Below are 23,906 nucleotides of genomic sequence, written 5' to 3'. Positions count from 1 at the left end.
AGAAGCATGAAATCTGTAGCAAAAGCCAATTTCTGAAGACATTCAGTGTTTGAAGATGACAGAGAAAGGTTCTTCTCACTCAGAAAGTTTTAATTTTGTTCCTGAACTCAGAAAGTCTCAGTAAAACTTTATCACCACTAAGTCATTGGACAGTCACAGGCTAAGCCAAGTCAGGGTACTACTCAGCCTCTGCTTCTGCCAAAAATTCATAAAGGTGATGGTCAAGTCCAAGAGCACAAATGAAACACAAGATGACACTGGCTCGATAAAACCGTAGGTTCAGGTATTTTTGAAAACTACCTGCTGGTGATTAACGCGATGAACAGCAGTCTTCAAATGCCCTGTATTTTCACAAACTTATTTGTCCAGTGAAGTCATTTTCTGCGTTGCACACTTCTCACATCTTCACAGATTCCACTTCAGTTAGATTAGCTTTCTTCTCAGTCCTCAAGATACTTTTGCTGATAGTTGCTCCACCGACGAATGAGAGTCATCAGCCGTCTCTAGAGCAACGGACTGTTTAGATCTTCCTGGGGCTTAAATTCTCAGAATGTTAGGTTTCCTGTGTTAAAACCAGAAAGGGTCTAGGCAACCTGGACAGTTGGTTCACCCCATCACTTCAGGTTTGGCATTGACTTCTCAGTAGACAACTGAGCGGTAGGTGGCAAACCCTGTTAAACGTATTAGGTGCCAAGGAAAAACACTCCAAATCATCTGCCTTGTTTTTTTGATGGGACTGGATTTTGAACTCAGGGCTTTGCATTTGCAAAGCAGGTACTCTACCATCTGAGCCACACCTCCAGTCCATTTTGCTCTGGTTATTTTGGAGATGGGGGTCTCGTGAGGCTATTACTGGCCTCACACTGTGATCCTCCACATCTCAGTCTCCCAAGTAACTAGGTAAGCCACTGGCACCCAGCGTTTGCCTTATTTTAAATTGCCTATTAATGTTGCATCCTTAACTTCTTCAAGCATTTAGTCTCAATGAAAAGCTAATGGTGTTTTAAAAAGGATTTTTTACCAACACATTTCTTTGGTTGATATAATCAAACCCAGTTATTTTGCCATTAAATGGTTTTCCTTGCTTAGCTAACAAATAAGCCCACTTGGAAACTTGTTACAGCTTCATTTTCACTTTTGTTGAGACTGAGTAGGTTTTTTTTGAGATTGGGTAGTTACTTCATTAAATTTTTTTTTTTTTACATTCCCACGAGAGGTGCACTGTTCTTGGAGGTTCTTTGATACCAGGTCACTGCAGAGTGGATGGAGCAAGCTCCTATTCCATCTCCCTGCTCCAAAAATCTATTTAATATATGGTCCTTGGATACAGGACATATCAGATCTTAAACTTTTAAGGACAGACTCTACACTTGATCTTAGCCAAAAGACCAAGAAGCAAGTTACTCCATTTTTAAATAGCTGTACCTTCTGTGCTTTCCTGTGGGTTGGGAATACCATGATGAATGCTTAGACTGCTGTTAACACATTTTATTTTTCTACTACAACCAGTAGTAAAATGCCTTACCATCTTAATTTGATAGTTCATAAAATTTGTGGTATCACCATACACGTGGCAAAGTGTATCGAGTTAAAACTCCATCACCCCATTGCAGTATGCAGTTCATGCAGCAGCAATGCTAAGCAGGAGCACAGTGTCACAACCGGCTTTTACAGCACAACAGCCAGACAGGACATAGGTAAATGTGCGGCTGTGTTCTAATAAATGTGTATTTATGGACACACTGAAATTTGAAGCCCATCATTTCCACGTGTCATGAAATATTTCTTTTCCAACCATTAAAAAAATGTTGACCAAAGGGCTGGGAGTGCTCAGTGCCTAGCACACACAAGTTCAATCCTCACCACCACACACCCATGAAGATTGGCCGTTGGCTGGACTTGGTCCCAGGATGATCCATGATATAGATTTGGGCCATGTGTTTATATGTGCCTACACAGTAGAAAAGACTACATTCCTAGGCCAAGGAAAACAGTTACGGTTTGTAAGTCACATAGACAGTTGCCTGAGTCAAGCCTTTACAAGTAATAGCCAGACCTACAATTTTGTTAGTGAGCTTGCACACGTGGCTACACTATACTCCCAAGTAATGCTAGCACCAAAAACCCAATCTTGAAGTTGTTTATTCACTTGCCCTTCAGATTTTTGTGGCACTCATCAAATAATGTGCCACTCCATTTTGTGGCCAACTTGCAGCTTGTGAAATATCTGGCTTCAAATGGACCTTGTCTGCGATTAATTCCTTTTCTTTTACAAAGCTTTTTTTCTGATGTTGTATCAGCATGTGTGCACACACATACATACTGAATTTTAAAAATCGGGAAACTGCTTTTCATAGCTGTGATCAGACTGTGCGATTTTGAGCTGCATTTTTTTTTCACCTGACTATGACGGTATTACTTACTGCAGCCCTTTCTTAAGTATCTTATTGGCAAGGGCCTTCTACTCCAAGTGCCAGCCTTACCCTATAAATCCTAAAAATCAAGCCCATGCCACTTCAATGGTTTTCTTAAGAACCCAATCTAGTCCTCTAAAAAATAGGTTTGCAATCACATAAGCTGTTTCTAATGAAAAATATCCCTGACTGTGACATGCTAAGAGTGCAATCACCACCTCTCTGCTCCAGGGTAATTGCAAAACTCACACACAGGAAGTGCTGTGAACGGCACCATGCCTGTGTGGTGGGGTGTGTTGGTGACAGACTGGTAAGGGGAAATGTTCATCTTGTCATGTATGCACATGCCTCCTGGGGGTGACAAACATGACAGACCTATGTCCATTTGGAGCCATCTATCTGATTCTTTCTCAGAGGGGAAAGGAGAGAGATATCCAGATGCACAAGTTCAGACACTGTCAGAAAGAGGGGCAGTTGTTACCCACACATTCATCAGTCAACGCAAACTCAATACCTTCTGTGCGTCTCCAACTATTGTGGGGTACAAGTTGCTCTTTGTATATACTTAACCCAATTCTGCTTTACACTTTTCATCAGGATACCTAGGTTAGTATGTATTTAACAAATATTGGATGAAAAGAAATGCCTGACAGCATTGGGTATATTTTAATGAATCTGGATAATTTAATACAAAAGCACATTTCAAGCACCAGAAAACTTAAAAAGCAGGTGAGAAGAAACTTGCTACTTTTCCTCAAAGCTCTTATATCATACTTGCATACAAATTATGGAACAAGTTTACTACAATTCCAAATTGATGACTCAAAATGGCAGTGATCAAATCCATGCTAGTCCACCAACAATTTCTTTAACATTATTGGTGAAAACATGTCATTTCTGAATCTGTCTCAACATTTGAACTGCCATCCTATTCTCCGTAATTTAACTTCCAGTTTAAGCCACCTCATGTTGAAGTCTAAAATACCCTTTTTGGTTAAGTATGCACAATCATGATGAAGATGGTCAGGACTGGTGTTATTTGGTGGTGACAAAAAGGTTTAGTTGGTACATACACCTGCAGCTAACAGTGACCATTCTATAAAGCAGGCAAATTAAGAGGAGCTATAAAATTTGATAAGAAAACTACAGGAGATCAGGACAAAGGCAAAGTGAACCCCACCACTTGCAGGCTGGTATGCATAGCCAAAATTACTGCTTTCCTTACTGACATGAACAAACAGTATGTTTTTCCTTGAAAAGTCTTATCATTGGTTGCATTTTACTGTACATCTAGAAGAGTCAGTCCTTATAACAAAATCATCAGATTTTTTCAGAAGATAGTTACTGATTGCTTTTTCTTTTTCTTTTTTTCCTTGAGCGTGTAGGGGTTGTTGGAGTCTCTTCTATTTCTTCTTTTACACTGGATGTGGGCTGTTTGAAAACTATTTCATCATCTTTATCATCCAGTTCAGCCACTTCGGACTTTCGTCTCTCCAAAAATGTTGGTGTACAAACTGGTGTGGGGCCCTGGAACCAACAAGTAGAAGATTATAGTACATAAATGTGGAATGGTATCAGGAATGACTTTATCCTAAAACATTACCTCTTTTCTATTTTTTTTTTTTTGTAAGTTTTATGTTATGTTAGGCCTGCTTTTATCTTCTGGTGAATCAACTGAAGATAATAAAGAGCTTAGTTAATTATCAAACTTAACATGGAAATTAATTAACTAGAGTATGTTCAATTATAAGGTGTAAGTATAAAATCACTAAATCACTGTTGGGTGCCAGTAGCTCATGCCTGTGGATCATAGTTTGAGGCCAGCCAGCGCAAAAAGTGGGATCCTAGCTCAAAAATATCCAATGCACACACACAGAAGGACTGCTGGAGGTGGCTCCAGTGGTAGAGCACCTGCCTAGCAAGTGTGAGACCCTGAGTTCAAACCCCAGTATTACAAAACAAAAACAAAACACCCCAGCTGAATCACCAGTTAAGGACCTACCAATGTCACAAGATTAAGTTATTTCTATAATACTTGGTGACCAGAACACAAGATACTCTTACCTGGCTGTCCGCAGACTTCTCAGGAGTGTTAGGATTGCTTTTTGAAACCCTTCTGTACTTCTTAGGTATGCCTGAAACGCCTTCCTTATTAGGTAAAACCTTGAAATAAATTTTAAGACTTTAGCGATTTGCATATTTATCAGCATTTTCATTTATTAGTCTTGAATATTTTCCTATTTCTTCTTCTATTGCCTGGCATGTAAAACAAAGAAATACGATTTCACTTATTTGTAGAGTTCTGAATTTCAGTGTTGAAACATTTTTCCCTTTAAAAAAACATTTTTTTGGTAAAATCTCAAAGAAGCTATAAAGGCAACTTAAGTTCAGAATTGCAGCAAGAAGACTGGGACTCTTACTTGCAAATGATTAACCACCAAGAAATGGGTCTAAGATCACTCAGTCTTCTAGATTTTGAGTAAGATCTAATAAACTTGGGAGTGGAAGTCTTTTTTTTTTTTTTTGTGGTACTGGGGCTTGAACTCAGGGCCTACAACTTGAGCCACTCCACCAGCCCTTTCTTGCGATGGGTTTTTTTGAGATAGGGTATCTGGAACTACTTGTCCAGGCTGGCTGTGAACCAGGATCCTCTTGATCTCTGTCTCCTAAGTTAGGATTACAGGTTTGAGCCACTGGTACCAGACTGAGATGTAATCTTTACCAATTAACTTTTGGGAAATAAGCTGACAAGTTCTAGGGAAGATTAAACATGCTCAAGGGCTGGAGGTGTGACTCAAAGTTCAAATTCCATTACCCCCTTTCTCCCCAGAGCCCAAGACTTAATAAGAAATAAGATAACTTCACAAAGAGAGAAAAAAACAAAACAAAACAAAACAAAAAAAAGATATCTTAACCAATACTAGTCACACCCCAATGACTCATGCTCTTGTTTTATAGTAAAAGATGTAACTCTCCTTACTGTGACAGGAGGAAAAGATTCAGCAAGGCCCCCATATTATTATTTTCAAACAAGCAAAAAAGTTAGAACAGGATAAACACCTGTGCTAACTTATCTTCATGTATGTTGATGCTTTATTTCACCTCTCCACATTTAAATCACAGAATTGAGGGCTGGCAATGTTTGAATGCCTGCCTACCAAAAACAAAACAAAAACCTACAGAATTATGTTTACTGTCCAGCTTCTCATATTTAAAAGAACACGAAGGGCCAGACAGACATGGTAGCTGATGCCAGTAATCCCAGTTACTTGGGAGATGGAGATTCAGAGTTCAATGACAGCTCAAGGCCAGCCCACACAAGAAGTTAGAGAGACCACATTATCAACAAAAAGCTGGATGTAATGGTGCATGCCTGTGGTTCCAACTATGTGTGTGTGGGGTGGGGTGGAGTGGGAGGGTGCTGTAAGTAGGTGTATCAGGGTCTGATGTTAGCCCTGGCAAAAATGCAAGACTCTGTGTAGCAAGCATGAGGCTCTGAGGTTCAAAACCCAGTACTGCTCTAAAATTTTAAAAATAGAATGGCATAAAATCGATGAATTATTTATGGTCTTGATATTTATTCTGGTAATGTCATATGGCTTTTGATTAAATAGTGGTTTAACTTTAATACCTTAAAAGTAGATAATTAAGGATGGGAGGTGTGGCTCAAGAGGTAGAGCATCTGCTTTGCAAGTGTGTGGAAGCCCTAAGCTCAAACCCCCAGTACCACCAAAAAAAAAAAGAAAAAAAAGAAAATTAAAAAACCCAATAGATACTGAAAGTTACATGAACCAGGTAATTCCTTTAGGAGTCTCCTTCTTTGTATAATGGAAATAACAGGATCTTTTTCTAAGTTTTAAGAAGCCACAATATAGTGTTCAAAAATGTAGCCGAAATCGAGGATGTGGGCTGGGGTTATAGCTTGGCAATAGAGTGCTTGCCTAGCATATATGAGTTCCTGGATTGAACCAAAAAAACCCAAAGAATCAAATCACCCCCCAAAAATGAAAATGCCACACACACACATACAAAACAAGTCAAAAGACTAGGGGGTGATAAATCTTGGGCTGTATGCTTTATAAATAGATACACAGTATAACTGTGAAGTAGAAAGCCTAACCCTAAGAAAAACCACCAGGAGGGTACTAGTGGGAGGGGGGGAGGGTGAATGAAGGAGATTAAGGTGAGGGTATATGGTTGATGGACATCATATACTTATATGCAATAGAACAAAGAAACCTTTCGCAATTGCTTTAAGTGGGGTAGGGAGGAGGCAGAGGGGGAGAGAGAATGGGGGTGATCTAACCAATGTTTAATATAAGCTTAATTGGAATTGTCACTTAATTGGAATTGTATAATGAATATATCCTAATAAAAATTTTTATTTAAAAAAAAAAAAAGAAAAATCACCAGAAAAATTCATAAAGGAATACTTACCAATGAAGGGAAACTGTAATCAATTCCTTTTGCAGCTATCTTCTTCCTAAGTAACCTTTCCTTTCGTTTAAATCGCGCTTCCATCCTCACTTTCTGTACAAAATCCCGATTCTGATTATAGCGTTTCACCGCTGGATATGAGGGTTTATGAAATGGAACATGCCACTCTCTAAAAAGTTCTTCATGTACTTTTTCTGGTGGCATAAAACGACCTATTTTTTAAAAAGTAAAGTTTTCAGTCAAGAAGGAGAGGATTTTAACTTCAGAGTTTCCCCAGTCCATTTCTCACATCATGATCAATATCGTGTGGTTAACTGCCTATTAGAACCATAGACAAGCCCATTCTACCCTAGTGGAGTTAGTTAATGCTTCTGAGCAGAAGCCACAAACTTCTGGGCAGAATCCTTTCTGCTGATTTCCACAAGTAGTAACCAGCACTGTGTTAACCTGGCACATGCAGGCAACATCTTTCAGGTCCTTACTCAGCCTGTTTCCTCCTGGCAAGAGCCAGGCTTTTAATGTAAGAATGACCTCATGATTCCCACTTGAAGTTTTCTCACAGCAATGGTTGGCAACTTTGCCAACCCATGAACTTGGACACTTGGGATGGCCATACTCTATCAAAGATGTAGGTAGGCCATAAACATAGCTCTGCCTCCCAAAGGCAGGGAGGTCTGGATAGGAATGCAACAGTCAGTGGCTGATGCCCTCAATTCTAGCTCCTCAGGAGGCAGAAATCAGGAGATTCACGGTTCTAAGCCAGCCCAGGCAAATAGACCCTATCTCAAAAATACCCAACACAAAAAAGGGCTGGTGGAGTAGTTCAACAGGTAGAGTGCTTGCCTTGCAAGTGTGAGGCGCTGAGTTCAAACCCCAGTACCACTAAAAAAATATGGGTAAATTCCTCATTTGGCTGTCCTCCTCATGGCTTGCTTGTGTATGTGAAGAGCTGCAGCCATGTTATCCTATCTGGAACCTTTAGTGGTCTGGCACTGCCCTCAGAATAAAGTCTACTCCCCCAACTTGTAAGACCTTTAAGAATCTGACCTGTAGCCGATTTCTTCTCCTTTATTGCTGCACATTCCCTCATAGTGAAATTCCGTTAGTCACTTCTGGCTTGGCATTTAATGTCCCTCAGCCAGAGACTGAGAAATCTTCACTCATACCTTTCAATGACACTGTCTCACCACCCACCGAGGATGACTTAGCTACTCATCCCATACACACCCCAAGCAAAATGTCCAATTCCATCTCAGTGTAGAAACAGCTCTCATGTTGGAAGATTTTAAAATCCCCCCAGACTAGAATGTAGCTCAAGTGGTAGAGTGCTTGCCTAGGAAGCGTAAGACCCCAAGTTCAGTTCCAGTACCACGGAAAATAAAGTAAAATAAAATAAAAATCCCAATCAGTATCTGTCTAGAAAATATACTTAAATCCTTGCACCATTCCTTAAGAGAATCACTCCAGAGAAGTGCTATGTCCAAGCAGCTATACAACCTGTCTTTCATATCAGCCATCCACCAGCAATAGGCATCCATGTAACCCTATGGGTAAAGTAAGAGTACTTACACACCAAGAGTCTTTCACCAAAAAGGTAGTTGTTCATTGTTTCGGCAACTATCTTGGCAACATCTTCAGACTCAAACTCCAGAAAGGCATAGCCTCTGCTATTTCCAGTCTGCAATGGAAAATCCACCACAAAACAGAGACCAATTAAGTTCTACCAAGTCACCAAACTCCTAACATGCTGTTAATTAAAATAGCATTAGCCCCTTATCAAGTAATTTTACGATGTCTCGAATTTCAACTTCAACTCACAGATTTCAGAGACTATTATGGGAAAAAAAAGAAAACATCTAAGTATTTCTGGTATTTGGTTATGCATAATAAGTACATAATTAATATGGCTGGAAATTATTCAATAAGCAACATTACATTCCATAAAGGCAATCTGATAGGCCCCCGGTCCTTGACTCCTTGTTACTCATTTCATTGGCAGTGCTATTAGTCACAAATTCATAATACACAGTGTATATAGTATGATGTTTCACAAAAAGTGTAGGTAGGCCAGGTGTGGTGATGCATACTTGTAATCACAGCTACTTGGGAGGCTGAGGCAGGAAGACTGTTTGATCCTTTTGAGACCAACCTGGGCAACTCAGAGAGATCTTGCCTCAAAATATTTTTTGGGGGGAGTGGGACTGGGGTTTGAACTCAGGATTTCATACTTGTAAAACAGGTATTCTACCAGTCCTCAAAATAAAATTTAAAAAGAGATGGTGGTGTGGCTGAGTGTTACAGTGCTTCCTAAGCATGCACAAGGCCCTGGGTTCAAAATCCCCAGTACCAAAGGTGGAAAAAAAATGGAGGTAGCACAATCCCCATTTTGTATGTAAGGAGTGAGAAGAGCAGGCCAAGGTGGCTGAAGCCTGCAATACTTAGAAGTGGAGATAGGGAGGACTGTGGTTCAAGGACAGCCTGGGCAAAAAGTTCGAAAGCCCTCATCTCAACCAGTGGCTGGCAGGATAGTGCACACCTGTCATCCCAGCTATGTGAGGAAGCACAAATAGGTAAGAGGAGCTCGGTCCAGGCCAGCCTCTCAAAAATAACACAGAAAAGGGCGGGTGGAGTGGCTCAAGTACCCTGAGTTTAGCCCTCCCATATTCCCTCCTCTCCCCTCCCCCCAAAAGAGTCAAAAGAAACTAACTCCTCTGTCACTAAGCTAACCAAAGAGCACTGTGTTCATATTCATGTTTAACAGTGGCTGGCCACGTTCATAGTCAGGGCGAAGTAACAGCATCAACACTCTCTGAAACACACACCTTGAGTTCCTAACCTCCGTAACATCTTATAAGTGAACTTTCTCACTGATCTTAGTGATATGTGTATAGGTTATAAAGTTCAAATCCCTAGGTTTGGCTCCTGGTTCTGACACTTACTTGGGTAAGTAACATTTAAGCCTCAGTTTTTCATCTCATAAAATAAGGATGATAAAATAACCACTCTCACCAAGTTGCTATGAAAATATGAATAATTAATTGAGCTCAAAAAGACGCCAAACACCCAATATCACCAATACTTTACAGTTTTGTATTAAATATATTTTTGGATATGTATAAAAATTGATGACATTCTGGAGGTAAGAAACTACTCCAAAGACATGGTCTAAACCAGGTATGGTGGCATGCACCTGCAATCCCAGCACTTGGGAAACAGAGGTGGGAAGACTGCGTTTGAGTCATTCTGGGATATGTAGCAAGTTCTAGGCCAACCTGGCTACACAAATCAAAAGATATGTCCAAAAAATTGAAAGATATGTACTTAAGAGAGGAGTCAGCGGGTAGAGTAGCTCATGTGATCCCAGTTACTGGGAAGGTGGAGACTGGGAGGATAGAGGTTTGAGTCCAGTCAGGGCAAAAAGTTAGTGAAAACCCCACCTCAATCAATAAGGTGCAACAACTGTGATCCCAACTCCATGGGAGGCCACAGGTAGGACTGCAGTCCGAGACTGGCCCTTGGCAAAAATGCAAGACTCTACCTGAAAAACAACCAAAGTAAAAAAGGGCTGGGGGCATGGCTTCATTAGTAGAGTGTCAGCCTGAGGCCCTGAGTTCAAACCCAATGCCAAAAGAGAGTTGGGGAGGCAGAGGGAGGATGAGTAGGAATCAAGATGCTCACTTCTAGTACCAACAAACACTTCCACAGCTTCTTGAGTCTTAGATTTGAAACAGGAGGATTTCGGTAGAATTAAGATGCCTGAAAATCCATTCACAGTCCCAATTTTCAGACGGGAGGGGAAGATGATGGAATGGAAGAGGCACTATGCAATGCAACTCAAAGTATCACCACTGTAAACTGACATAAACCTTTTCAAAAGTGACTTGAAACATGCTGGGCCAAAAAGAGAAACAAAAAACCTCAATAAACTTTTATCCTATTATCATAGAATATTGGAAAGACCTAGCAAATATAGTCATAATTGGAATATGGAAGGCTTTACTATGTAACAGTGGAAATGCTAAATTTTAGTGCAACTCTTCAGTCAATAGACCTTCTACAAATTTATTTAAGCTCTTCATAAAAGTCAATGTCAAGAAAAACAAACCAGGTGTGGTGGCACATGCTTATAATCCTAGGACTTGGGAGGCTGAGAAAGAAAGATTTTGAGTTCCAGGCTAGTCTGGGCTACATGGAAAGGCCTTATCTCAAACAAACAAAACAGCAGAAAGGGAAAGGAGACTGTTGTACACAGGCTGAGAAGAACATGCATGGATTTAACTGGATCACAGAGCAGAGAGGGAAAATAATAGCTAAAGAGCCGGTTGTGTCGGCACACGCAGGTAATTAGCGAGGCAAAGAGGATGAGTTCTAGGCTAGCCTGGGGGGAAAAATAATAGCTAAAGAGTCTAGAGACCCCTGAGGACATATGAAGATTATATATTATATACTATTATATTGTAGTTATATAGGAGAATATCCTTATTCTCAGAAGTTAGGACAAAATGGTTTTTTCCTCCTTTAATTTTATCATTTTTACATTTACTTACATGTGTATAAACCCCTCCCCTCTCCAGGCAGAACCTGTTCTGCCTTCTTCTCCGATTTTTGTTGAAGACAAAATGTAAGAGATAATAAGAAAGACATATAGGACAAAATGTTTAATATTAAATTATTATGGCTGCTTATTTAAAATGGTTCTGTTGGTTTACAGATAGGTCTCACACCTAGGGAGTCCAGCTCAAGTCCCTATCCTTTACCACCAAGCCTTTGTTACAGGAATGTCTCTTCTAGAGGCTAAGATAGACAGACTTGCTCTTCAAACTGAAGTTCATTAACCCTGGACTCAGTAGCCACAGAATAAACATAGCTCATTTACTAGGAGTCTCAATTTAAACTGAGGATTTGAGGCAATTACTTCAGCAAACCAAACATTTAGAATAATGATGCTGATTCTGCTCTTGAAGCTGTTAGAAATTCTAACTTCACCCCCTTTCTTTCCAGAGTGAATGCTGATAAGCAAAAACAGGTGAACATACTCTGTAAGTTGTAAAGGTCATATACGTTTGTAAGCAAAACAATTAGATTTGGCTCACAAAAATCTTACCCTTTTACTTCTGGACAGTCTGAATCTTGTGATAGCGCCAAACTGGGAGAAATACGCCCGGATCTGGTTTTCCTGAAGCGCTGGAGGTAGGTGGCCCACAAAGATTACTCCAGGAGTAAGTTTTTCTTGCTTTTTGTGCTGATGACAGAAAGACCAGATAAGCCTTCAGTCAGTGAATACGGAAATAAACATCCAACTAAGTCACTGCACTTTACTTTTTTCAGTACTGGGGCTTGAACTCAGTGCCTACACCTTGAGCTAATCCACCAAACCTTTTTTATGATGGGTTTTTTCGAGATAGGGTCTCATAAACTATTTGCCCCAGCTGGCTTCGAGCAGCAATCCTCCTGATCTCTGCCTCGGAGTAGCTAGGATTACAGGCATGAGCCACTAGCGCCCAGTCACTGTCACTTTAAATCTTCCAGGAGAACTCCACACACTCCTCTTCAATTTTCAAGGGAAATCACTGTCTGTCTGCATCTACCAACACTTTTCAGAAAGATTCTTAATCTTCACAATATAGACTAACCCCTTCACGTTTGTCATCATACCCTTATCTTCTATAACAAGTTATCACTGTGCATTCAATACTAAAGCCCAAAGAGAATATAAACTTGACGTGAGAGGTCCTTGTCAGCAAATGGAACTTGGCAAATACCGTCTTTTTTGTTGAGACAGCCAGCGTCTCGCCAGGTGGCCCAGGCTGGCCTCCACCCCGCGAGCTCTAGATTGCAGGCGTGGCCCCCTCGCAGGGCTCAGTTATGTCCAAAACTACCGAGCCCGCCAACCTCGCAAATGTAGGATTAGGCCTCAAGCTCTCACTTTGTAGGGCGAACGGAAGTGTGAAAGCCCCAAAATTGGGGGCGGCTTTGCGGCTGGCAGCGCCATGCTCCCCAAGTGGCTCTCTTTCCCTCCTCCGTAATCCCACACCCCCTCTTGGCCTACGCACCAAACTCCAGTTTACCGACGAGCATAAACCGCCTGGTGTGGGAAACCTTAGCCTTCAAACTACCCGACTCGGTCGGGCGCGCACTGTGGGAGGCCATGGGGAGGGTGAGGGGCGCCCGCCCGGGAACCGCGCGATCCGGGAGACCCCGCAGACTCGGACCGCGGCGCATGCTCACCTGGGTTGCGCGCTGGCGAACGTGCGCCACCTCCTTCTGAAACTGGGCGTCTTCCTGCGGGTTCAGGGACAGGCTCTGCATGGCCGGGCCCTCGAAGACCGCCATGCTGAAAACCTGCCAGTTAAGTAACTGCACGCGGCATCCCCGGAAATGCCAGCCCTTCGCTTCCCGGAAACGGAAGTAGAGGTGGGGCAGGCTGGGGCGTGGCTTAAACAAGACGAGCCGCGGAGCGGGGATGGCTAACTCGCGCGCCCCCTGCTGGAAGAGCGCGTCTTCTCGTTCCCACGCCGTGGTCTGTCAAAATGGAATGTGCTAACAGTTAACGTTGAACTCAAGGTCTCGCGTTTGCTAGGCAAGTGCTCTATCACTTGACTCGCGTCCCCGCATCCCCCCTTCTTAGTTGGTTATTTTTGAGTTAGGGTCTCACTTTATGCCCCGCTGGCCTGGATCACGAACCTCCTATTTGTGCTTCCCTGTGTAGCTGGGATGACACACACCTTGGTTAAAATGTGGTCCCTTGAACTTTTTGTCCCTGGTTGGCCTTCAACCGGTAGCCTCCTGATCTCTGCCTCCCAAGTAGCTAGGATTACAAGTGTGAGCACGGCGCAATTATGTTTCTCAAGGGATTTAAAAGTAAAACACAAAACAATACCTGTGCCCTTGACATCTTGCTAACCATCTGTCCATTCGTCTCTTTCCTTTTTTTTCGTTCACTTGTGTGTGAGTGTGTGTGTGTTTGCGATAGAGTCTTGCTATGTAGTCCAGGCTGGCCTGGTACCTGTGGGATCAACTGAGTCTCCTGCTTCATCCAGCCTCCCAGAGTCACTAGAACTACAGAAGGGTGCCACCAGCCTTGGCTTAAAGGCTTTATTTGGGGGGAGGGGGAGAAGAGGGTCAAAATTTGTAATCATATTATCATTAAAGTCAATTAATCTCCCGTTCCTTAGAAATGAACTTTGAATTTCAAATTAAAGGAGTAAAGAAAGAACATGCCAGTTGGGCACTGGTGGTTCACACCTGTAATCCTACTCAAGAGGCAGAGATAAGAAGCATCGCAATTCAAAGCCCATCCAGGTCAATAGTTTGTGAGACCCTCTCTTGAAAATATCCAATACAAAAAAAAAGGGCTGTTGGAGTGGTTCCAGTGGTAGAGTGCCTGTCTGCAAGCGTGAAGCCCTGAGTTCAAATCCCAGTACTGCCAATAAAAAAAGAAAGAAAGAAAGAAAAAGAAAAAAGAAAGAACATGCCTCTCTGGGTACTATTTTGAGTTAAAGGTACTTGAAAAACAGCAGGTGCAAGTTCACTCTGACTTTCCTTCTGTTTCTTAAAAACAGCCAATAAGGCTGGGGTTCTAACTCGGTACAGTCCTTGCCTAGCATGCACAAGGCCCTGAGTTTAATACCTAGCACTGAAAATAAAAGCAGGAGAGGAAATTCCTCTGTGCAGGATACCTTCCCTATACCAGTCATCAAGGGTGGGGAGGGGAGGCCAAGGGAAATGCTACAAACAAGCCTCCTTAGACTAGCTCTGATCCTCCTACCCACTTCATCCAATTGTAGATCCCAACCCAAGTCCCTCTGACTTCCCACATGTTTACAATTTACTATGCTTTGTCTAAATCAGCATATTTATTTACAACTTTTTCTTTGGGTCTTTGCTTTCTTATGAGGGCTTCTGGCCACATAAAACTTGTATTCAATAAATTTGTTGGTCATTAAGTCAATTTAATTCTCAAGCTCATCTAAAAAAATCCTGAGTAGGTACAGGGAAAACTTTGCTCTCCCTACAAAATGTTTCCAATGTCAAGGTGCTCACAGAAGACTCCAACTACTGTTCGTGTTATGGGGACTTAGGGAACAGCAGCAACTGAAATGCTACCCTTACGCTGTATAGTAATTAAAGAAAACAATTGACTCAGAAAATTAACTTCTAAATAAACTGCATTTATAAAATATGATCTTAAGAATGACAAGTTTTCTGAGTTTCTTTTGAGCAATTATATCAACATTTAAGTGTAGCAGTGAAACCAAATAATAGAAAATTCAATTTACTTTAGAAGACCAAAAAATGTTGGGTTTCTGGATCAACAGAAGAGCCTTGCTAATTATCAATAAAAATACTGTTCTGAGCTGGGCATGGTGGTACACCAATGTAATCCCAGCACATAGAGGCTGAAGCAGGAGGATTAAGAGCTAGAGGCTAGCCTGGGCTACATGGTGAGACACTGTCTCCAAAAACTAAGAGCTGGGCATGTAGCTCAGTGTAGAATGCTCGCCTAGCATGTGTAAGACCCTAAATTTTATCTCCAGCACTGAAAAAAAGCATGATTTCTCCATGTAGAAATCAAACAAGATATAAACAATTTATTATAAAATTAACAATTCAATAATGTACATTTATAAAACACTATTCTGAGTTACAATCTTCTGATGTTTTGATTTCAGCTGTTGTGTAATCACTTACAAAAGCAATTAAAACCAGATGAGAAAAAATTATCTTAGAAGCCCAGAGATTATTGAGGTATTTCTGGATTATTTTAGTGAAATTATTAACAATTTTAAACTTTTATAGTTGCACAATCTACAAATAATATAAAATGGAAGCAAAGAACTTGTAAGATTTATATTAAATTATCCATACTTGGAAAAGATCCTGTGAATTAAACTTTTATCACACTTTCATGTGAGCCATTGTGTAAACCCTTAATTAACAGCTAAAGGAGAAAATCACAGTCATTTGAGTAGAGAAAAAAGATGATCGTGCTATGGTTCTGGATCTTCAGATGCGGGCTCATTACAAAGTGGAACAAAGTAGGAAGGTGACTCACTCCTGGTACCAGGTTGAGAGGACAGAAGATGGCCTCCAGCGCTAATAGCAGACACATTTCTTCTGGCTAGTGGGCAGTGAAGACTCAGTGGAGAGGATTTCTGGAGAGGTTCTGCCTCATTCCTGGACGAGGGAAAGGACAGAGGGAACTGCCTCATGGATCATCTCGGTTACACCTGGTCTCTGACAGGATGATGTAGGACCCAAGCCTGGGAACGTGGCTTCCATTTGGGTGGGGAGGGGAGAAACAAGAAAGAGAAGGTGTTGCATGCTGTCTACCATGGGACACCAGGACACACTCTGCCTTCCTCTTGTGGAGGTCAGAATGGATGTGGCCTGCTGGAGAGATCCTGCCGTTGTCATCCTAACTTTGGATTGGTGGCATCTGATCCACATGGAGCCCTGATACCTAGATCACAGTGCCATCAGAACATGTGTATCTTCTTTCTTCAGGGACTTGATCATCTCAGGGATTCTTTGGGCATCTTCTGGGGCCCCTGACAAAGGTCCCACTTGTCACACCTGGGACATGAAGGTACTTTTTGAAATGTTTACATTCTTCCTCAATACTTTTTTTTTTGTCTGACAAATGCATTTTCTCATAGGTTTTTTTTCAGCCAACACAGTTCTCAACATGCTATCATACACTTTTATTGCATGGGCAATTAGCTGGCTTTGATAATAGGCCATGATTTGCTCCAATTTTCTGGAGGACTCTTGCATCCAGATCTTAACATATATGTTTGATTTTTTGGCAGTACTAGAGTTTGAACTCAGGGCCTTGTGCTTGCTAGGCAGGTGCTCTACCATGTCTCCAGCACTCCCTTTTTTTTGCTTTATTTTTCAGGGAAAGTCTTTTGTTTTTTGCTCTGGGCTGGCCTCAGGCTGCAATCTTCCTGCCTATATGCCTCCCACATAGTTGAAATCACAGGTGTGCACCATCATGCCTGGATTGTTGGTTAATATGGGGACTTGCTAACTTCCCACCCTTCCTGGGCTTGCCTCAAACTGTGATCCTCCTGATCTTCACTTCCCAAGTAGCTGGGATTACAGGTGTGAGCTACCATGCCTGGCTATGGCTGATCTTTTTACCTGTTCATATTCTTTGCTTCATATTCTTCTCAAGGAGAGTTTGCTTTGAACTGGATATTCAATGAAAACATTTTTCTTCTTTCAGTGAGGCTCAGGAGGAGCTGTCACCCCTCTCTTTCTTTTTTGGTGGAAGGGAGAGCTTTCCTGTTACTCAAAGATGCCATGGACCTTGTGCCATGGCATCCAGGCACTTCCTGAGCACCTGTCTCTGGGCTCAATAATTGTAGTGCTGGGATGGAAACAAGGAGGTTGCAAACACAAGTGCTTTCTATGTCCTGCACAAAGCCCTGGGCCCAGGAGATGCAGGGGCAAAAATCCAGCCGGCCTGGTCTGTGCTTGAGGGACTGTGCTGCACTGAAGATGTGTCTTTCCCTCATTGGATCCCTCAATCCATGGCCTCCACCTGCTCAGAGACTGGGCAGAAACAAATTTTGGGGAACTGACTCATCCACATCACTTTACTAACTGAAGCCACTTTTATTTCTCCTGAAAGTTACTAGCTGATCTCTCCCCTCTCACTCTTGCCCCTCCAGCTTATTGTCATGTAGCAAGTTGGATAATTCTCTCCAGTGGCTTATGCCTCTACAATTGCCAGAGGAATATGCTGTTGGGCTTTCCATTTACAGGAGGATGAAAACAAGCATGGGTGGGCATGGTGGTGCATACTGTGGTCCAACATTCAGGAGGAAGAGGCAGGAGGCTCATGAGTTCAAGGCCAGCCTGGACTACATAGCAAGATCCTGTCTAACCACCCATCACTGACCCCCCTCCTCCACTGCTGCCAAATAAAGAATTGGACAGGGCCAAAAGCTAGCTGGGATTAGCCTACATCGGCCAAACCCTAGCTGACCCAGAGTCACTGCTATAGTTTGGATCTGGAATCCTCCCAAAAGTTTATGTTAAATTCGAGGTCTTCAGGCTATGAAACTACTGAGAGGTTGTGGAACCTTTATGAGGTGGGGCCTAGGTCACTGCAGGTGTTCCCTTGATGGGGACACTGGTCCCTTCCCCTTCTCCTTCAAATTCCTGTGTAAGGTGAGTGGCTCATCATGATGTCATGCCACAGGCCCAAAGCGATGGACTAACTAACCATGAACTCGAACCTCCAAAATGGTGAGCCAAAATAACCCTTTTCTCTTCACAAATTGATTCTCTGGCATTATTATAGTGACACAAAGCTGTCTAAAAACAACTTTCGCCAGTAACAGCAATGATCAGCTAGCCCAGTCAGCTGACACCAAGGACAGAGGAGCTTCCCAGCCCTGCTCAGTCAAGATCAGCCCAACCTGAGCTGATTCAAATTCACTGAAAACAAAAAAATGAAATGACAGACTTAAGCACTAACATATCAATAGTTACATTAAATGTAAGTGGTCTAAATTCACCAATTGAAAGACAGATTGCTGAGTGAATTAAAAAACAAGACCCAACTATATCCTATCTGCAAGAAACTTATTTGCACATAATCACATGGGCAGATAGAAAGAAAAATGACAGTAAAACATGTATAATGTAAATATTAATCAAAGTAAAAAAGGAATGTCTATATCAGCATGGGATAAAATAGACTTCAGATCAAGACAATGATGAGAGACAAAGAAGGGCATTATAAAATCATTAAATTTGTCCAGCAAGGAGATAAAGCAATTCTAGGCAAGTTTATACCAAGTAATAGAGTTATAAAAGTACGTGATGTGAGTAAATGTAAATACAATAAAAATAAAAAATAAAGTCCACACATGTAGTAAAAAAAAAATGAAAATATGTGAAGCAAAACAAAAACAAAAACAAAAACAGGGAAAGTCTTAGTCCTCTAAGTTCCCACCTTGAGAACCTAGAAAAAGAGCAAAATATAGAAAGCAAGTAAAAAGAAGAAATAACAAAGAGGAAAAAATCAATGAAATTAAATATAGTAAAGTGGAAAAAACCAGTTAAACAAAGAAGCAGTTCTTTGAAAGATTAATAAAATGGACAAAACTTAAGCAAGATTGAAAAAAAGAAAAATAAATCTCTCAAATCAGGAATGAAATCAGGGGTGGGACTACACACCCTGAACACATTTTAAAAAAGAAGGAAATTTTGTGACCAACTCTACACATGTAAATTTGACATTTTAGAATAAATGTACCAATTCTTTTTTTGTTTGTTTTTTCTTGCGGTACCAGAGCTTGAACTCAGGACCATCACCTTGAGCCACTCCACCAGCCCTTTTTTTGTGATGAGTTTTTTTTGAAATAGGGTATCAAGAACTATTTGCCCTGGCTGGATTCAAATCTTGATCCTTCTGATCTCTGCCTCCTGACTAGCTAGGATTACAGGCATGAGCCACTAGTGCCTGGCTAAATGGGCCAATTCTTTGAAAAAAACAAAAACTACCAACTCATCTAATAGTAAATAGAAAATTTGAGTAGAACTATGACGATTAAGAAAATCAAAAGGCTCTGACTTAAAACCCCAGTACTGTAAAAAAAAAAAAAAAGGAAGAAAAAGGGAAAACTGAATTTGCAATAAAAATTCCTCCAATGAATTCTCTAAACCCAGGTTTCATTAGAGAATTCTACTAAAGAATTAACATCGATTCTTTATGACTTCTTTCAGAAATACAGAAAACACTTTCCAAGTCGCTCTATTTATTTATTTAGTACTAATGTTTGAACTTAGGGCCTTGATCTTACGAGGCTAGTACTCTACCCCTTGAGCCATGTACCCCGTCCAGTCTGCTCTAGTCATTTTTTCTGGTAGGGTTTTGCACTTGTGCTCCAGGATGTCTGGGATTATGATCCTCTGGTCTATGACTCGTGCATATCTAGGATTACAGATGTGTGCCACCGTGCCCAGGTCGTTTGTTAACGTTTTGCCCAGGCTGGCATGGAACTAGGACCCTTCCCCATCTCCATCTCCTAAGTGGCTGAGCTCCAGGTCGAACTCATTTATGAAGTTAGTGTTGGGGAGGAAAACACTTCCTCTACTCTCTTTCGTTCAGTGTATGAGGACCCATGCATAAACCGACAGCAGATAAACAGCAAGGATACCTCTCAACACACCGTCAACTAACAGTCCTCATTAACTTTTTATAGAAAACTCCCTCTAAAGGTTTGCTTGTATACACGCTGAACTAAGAAAGGAAGTAGCTGGCTTACTAAATGATTAAAGTTAGATGTTCATATACCTAACTAATAAGGAAAAGAGGAGAGGAAAAAGGGTTCCTATAGGAAGAACAAAAAGGTTTCTTTTTGTGGGGGAGCAGTACTGGGGTTTGAATCAGGGCCTCACACTTGTTCAGCAGGCACTCTACCAGTTTAGCCACTCCGTCAGCCCCAAAATAGATTTCCTTAGGAAACACAATGAGATTTGAGAAGAACAGGAGATAAGTACAAAGCCCTGAGTTCAAACCACCAACAAAGCAAAACAAAACAACAGGAGACAAGAGAGTCTGTAGTAATTGCTTCTGTGGGAACCATGGTCTTTCAGTCTTCATACCAAGAAATTCCAACGGAACTTATGGTGGCCTCATCTCCCAGAAGTCTCTTCTTTTACCTAAAAGAAGCTCCCAGAAGGCTTCTTTCTGCATCTATTCAATCTCAAGTATTTTTGCTTTAAAATAATCTTCACAGTAACTCTGGGGCTGAGTGGGTCCCCTATACTAGCATTACCCTGATATCCAAAGTATAGACAAGGACAGTACAAACCATGATGACACCATACACAAAAGTCAGTTAAAATGGAACAAGGTACTTAACATAAGACTGAAAACTAAAACTCTTAGGAAAAAAAACACAGGGGAAAAGCTTCATGCCATGGGATTTGGCAATGATTTCTTACACATGACATCAAAAGCACAGGCAACAACAGAAAAAACAAGTAAAAGACTTCAGTGCCTAGTTTTGCTCACTTGTGATCCTGAGGCAGGAGGATTGTCTGTTTAAATCCAGCCTGGACAACATACTGAGAACTCATCTCAAAAAAAGTTCAGGTGTGGTGACTCACATCTGTAATCTCACCACTTGAGAGGCTGAGGATTACAAGTTTGAGGCCAGCCTGGGATACACAGTGAGATCCTGTCTCACCCACCTCCCTCCCAAAAAGGTAAAGGTCTTGAACAGACATTTCTCCAAAGAAGATAGACACATGGTCAATAAGCATGTGAAAAACTGCTCAATACCCCTAGTCATTAGGGAAATGCAAATCAAAATGACAGGAGATACTTCATACCCACTATTATGCCTGTGGTGGATGGTGGGGAGTGTTGGTGAAAAAGTGGAGAATGGTAACCTTTGAATACTGCAGGTGATAAAGTAAAATGGTCCAGCTGATGTGCAGAGTAGTATGGCAGCTCCTCAAAACAGATATCATATGACCCAGCAATTCTACTTCCAGGTATGTGCCTACAAGAACTGAAAGCAGGGATGCACAGGTATTTGCACACTTACGTTCACAGTAGCATTATTTAAAAGTCAAATGTGTTAACAATTTGCGTGTCTATCAATGGATGAACAACAAACAAAATGTGGTTTTATTCAGTTTACAGAGGAATTAAATTCTGATATATGCTACAACATGGATGAACCTTGACATTATGCTAAGTGAAATAAACCAGACACAAAAAGGCAAATATTTTGAGATTATGCTTTTACAAAGTACCTGAACAATCTTATTCAGAGACAGAAAGTAGTTTTTAAGGAGAATGATGGAGCCGGTGAAATCAACTGATACATTGGTAAGAACTTTTGTAAATGTCACAATGTACCCCCAGAACACCAAAAATAAAAATAAGAAAAAAAAGTCTGAAACAAATTTTTGGTAATCTTCTCAACTTTTTTTCTTTCTTTCTTGAGATAAAATATTGTTATGTAGCTTAGACTGGTCTTGAATTCCTGGGCTCAGGTGACACTTTTGCCTCAGCTTCCCAAGTAGCTGGAAGTATGCGCTACCACACTTGGCTTCTCCCCACTTTTAGTGATAAGTGTTAATCTAATTTGACAAAAGAGATCTTCTTAAAAAACTACCAGGCACAGGTAGCTCATGCCTGTAATCCTTGCTACTCAGGGGGCAGAGATCAGGAGGATCGAGTTCAAAGCCAGCTCATGCAAGTAGTTCCCGAGACCTATCTCAACAATATCCAACACAAAAATGGCTGGTGCAGTGGCTTAAGTGGAAGAATGCCTGCCTAGCATCAGGCCCCAGTACTGCCAAAAATAAAATAAATAAATGGACAATTCTCTTGCCTCAAGATTGCAGGTGAGCAAAACTGGACCCTGCAGTCATCTACTTGTTTTCCTTTGTTGCCTGTGTTTTTGATGTCATACACGGGAAATCACTGCCAAATCCAATGGCATGCTTGTCCCCTATTTTTTTTTTTTCCCCTGAAGAGTTTTAGTTTTAGGTCTTAAGTCTCTTGTTCCATTTTAAGTAATTTTTGTATATTGTGTCTCAGTGCCACCAAAACAAAACAAAAAAACTACCTCAGGAGTTGAACGCTCCCATACTAGTAGTAAATTTTGTGGGTTTTTTTTTGGAGGTACTGGGGTTTGAATGCTGGGTTTCACACTTGTAAGGCAGATGCTCCATCATTTGAGCCACGCCTCCAGCCCTGTGTGTTCTTTTTCCTGTTTTTTATTTTTTAAAAAACTACCTAAGACTTTTCTCTTTTTTTTCATTTTTTTTGGTGGTATTGGGAGTTTGAACTCAGGGCCTCATGCTTGCCAGGCAGGTGCTCTACCACTTGAGCTACTCCACCAGCTACCTTAGACTTTTTGAGGAAAAATGATTTGGCATATTATTCTTCCTGATAGCATTTTGAAAGTCATAATTTTTGTTTTGAGTTGGCATGAAAATGAATTTGGATTTGTATGAATTCAGTAATATACAGAGTGCTAGTACTCCTAGTACTTTGGCAGGTATTAAGTTTTTTTTCTTTTCCTTTGATGACACTGGGGTTTGAACTCAGGGTCTCATGCTTACTAGACAGGCGCTCTACCACCTAAGTCACTCCACCAGCCCCTTAAGTCTTAAATACTAGCTCATCTTGCTATCTTTTCTTTTTTTCTTTCTTTCTTTTTTTTTGGCCTGTGTGAATTATGAGGTTCTAGTGCCCACATAGTTGGACCACAATACGACACATGTATCTAAGGTACACAGGCCAAAAAAAAATTTCTGTCTTTGGAGATGTTATTAAAACTGAGGTTTTCTAGCCTGTCCTTACTAGATTGTGGGGATCAATTCAGAAAGGGAATTTAAAAGCTGCTAGTGGGCTGGTGACATGGCTCAAATGGTAGAGTGCCTGCCTAGTTAAGCAGGAAGCCCCGAGTGCAAACTCGAGTACCTTCAAAAACAAAACGAAAGCCTATAGTAACTGTTATTGTTAAATGGTGGAAGGCGATAATATCATAATGATTAAGATAACCACTTGGTTTCAGCTTGAACACTTAGTTACGCAGGAACTTAGGCGAGTCAATTAATGTTACTTCATTTATCAGGTAACTTCTTAGGACCATTGTGAAAATTAAACACGATCTTTCGCATAAAGAATGTGGAGGAATGCCAGGCATGCAGCAAACAGCACATTTTCATTTCGTTGATAAAAAGTCATTCTCATACATTTGGACACTGCGTTATTCACACACACGTATTTGTAGTCAAGTTTAAGGAACAATTTTTAATTTTTTAAACGTAATAACTCTTAAAGGACACCGTTACAGTACCTGCCCCAGGCAAAGGGAATTAGACGAGGGAGGTATTAGTTGAATAGAAGAGAAACTTTCAATCCACGCTTAAAAATCCATTTAATTTAAAAATAGGTAGTAGAATCAAAGACCTTAAAATAAAAAAGATGTACACAGAGGAGCTTTTCGTTCCCAATCCACCCTCTACTCACACAGTTCTATATACGTACATTTACTTTCCAGTGTG

The 23,906-nt window shown here is 41.1% G+C and overlaps 1 protein-coding gene and 1 non-coding gene across 2 annotated transcripts; both read right to left on the bottom strand.

Annotated features, from left to right (window-relative positions):
• Nucleotides 1-1,211: 1,211 nt before the first annotated feature.
• LOC141422759 (U2 spliceosomal RNA) lies at nt 1,212-1,400 on the bottom strand. The gene has a single exon (XR_012447501.1). It is a non-coding gene; the product is annotated as a U2 spliceosomal RNA (small nuclear RNA).
• Nucleotides 1,401-3,074: 1,674 nt separating this feature from the next.
• Nucleotides 3,075-13,256, bottom strand: Nifk (nucleolar protein interacting with the FHA domain of MKI67). Its single transcript, XM_020175368.2, has 6 exons — nt 13,080-13,256; nt 11,956-12,093; nt 8,421-8,529; nt 6,852-7,063; nt 4,479-4,577; nt 3,075-3,941 (listed from the first exon to the last, which is right to left on the bottom strand). The coding sequence occupies exons 1-6, from the start codon at nt 13,182-13,184 to the stop codon at nt 3,756-3,758; spliced, it is 849 nt and encodes a 282-aa protein (XP_020030957.1). The 5' UTR covers nt 13,185-13,256; the 3' UTR covers nt 3,075-3,755.
• Between the last annotated feature and the right edge of the window lie 10,650 nt (nt 13,257-23,906).

The sequence above is a fragment of the Castor canadensis genome, chromosome 4 (assembly GCF_047511655.1).
Source record: "Castor canadensis chromosome 4, mCasCan1.hap1v2, whole genome shotgun sequence".
NCBI classification, from domain to species: Eukaryota; Metazoa; Chordata; class Mammalia; order Rodentia; family Castoridae; genus Castor; species Castor canadensis.
The sequence above is the reverse complement of the archived record's forward strand: the minus strand, read 5'-3'. Positions and strand labels throughout refer to the sequence as shown.

What these genes read in the sequence shown, in the direction of transcription:
- Nifk (XM_020175368.2), bottom strand. Translation starts at nt 13,184, where the DNA reads ATGGCGGTCTTCGAGGGCCCGGCCATGCAGAGCCTGTCCCTGAACCCG. An exon ending in TGGTGAAAGACTCTTGGTGT is followed by an intron (nt 7,064 to 8,420) that starts GTAAGTACTCTT and finishes TTTAAAAAATAG; the next exon opens with GTCGTTTTATGCCACCAGAA. An exon ending in AGAAGTCTGCGGACAGCCAG is followed by an intron (nt 3,942 to 4,478) that starts GTAAGAGTATCT and finishes TGTTGGTTCCAG; the next exon opens with GGCCCCACACCAGTTTGTAC.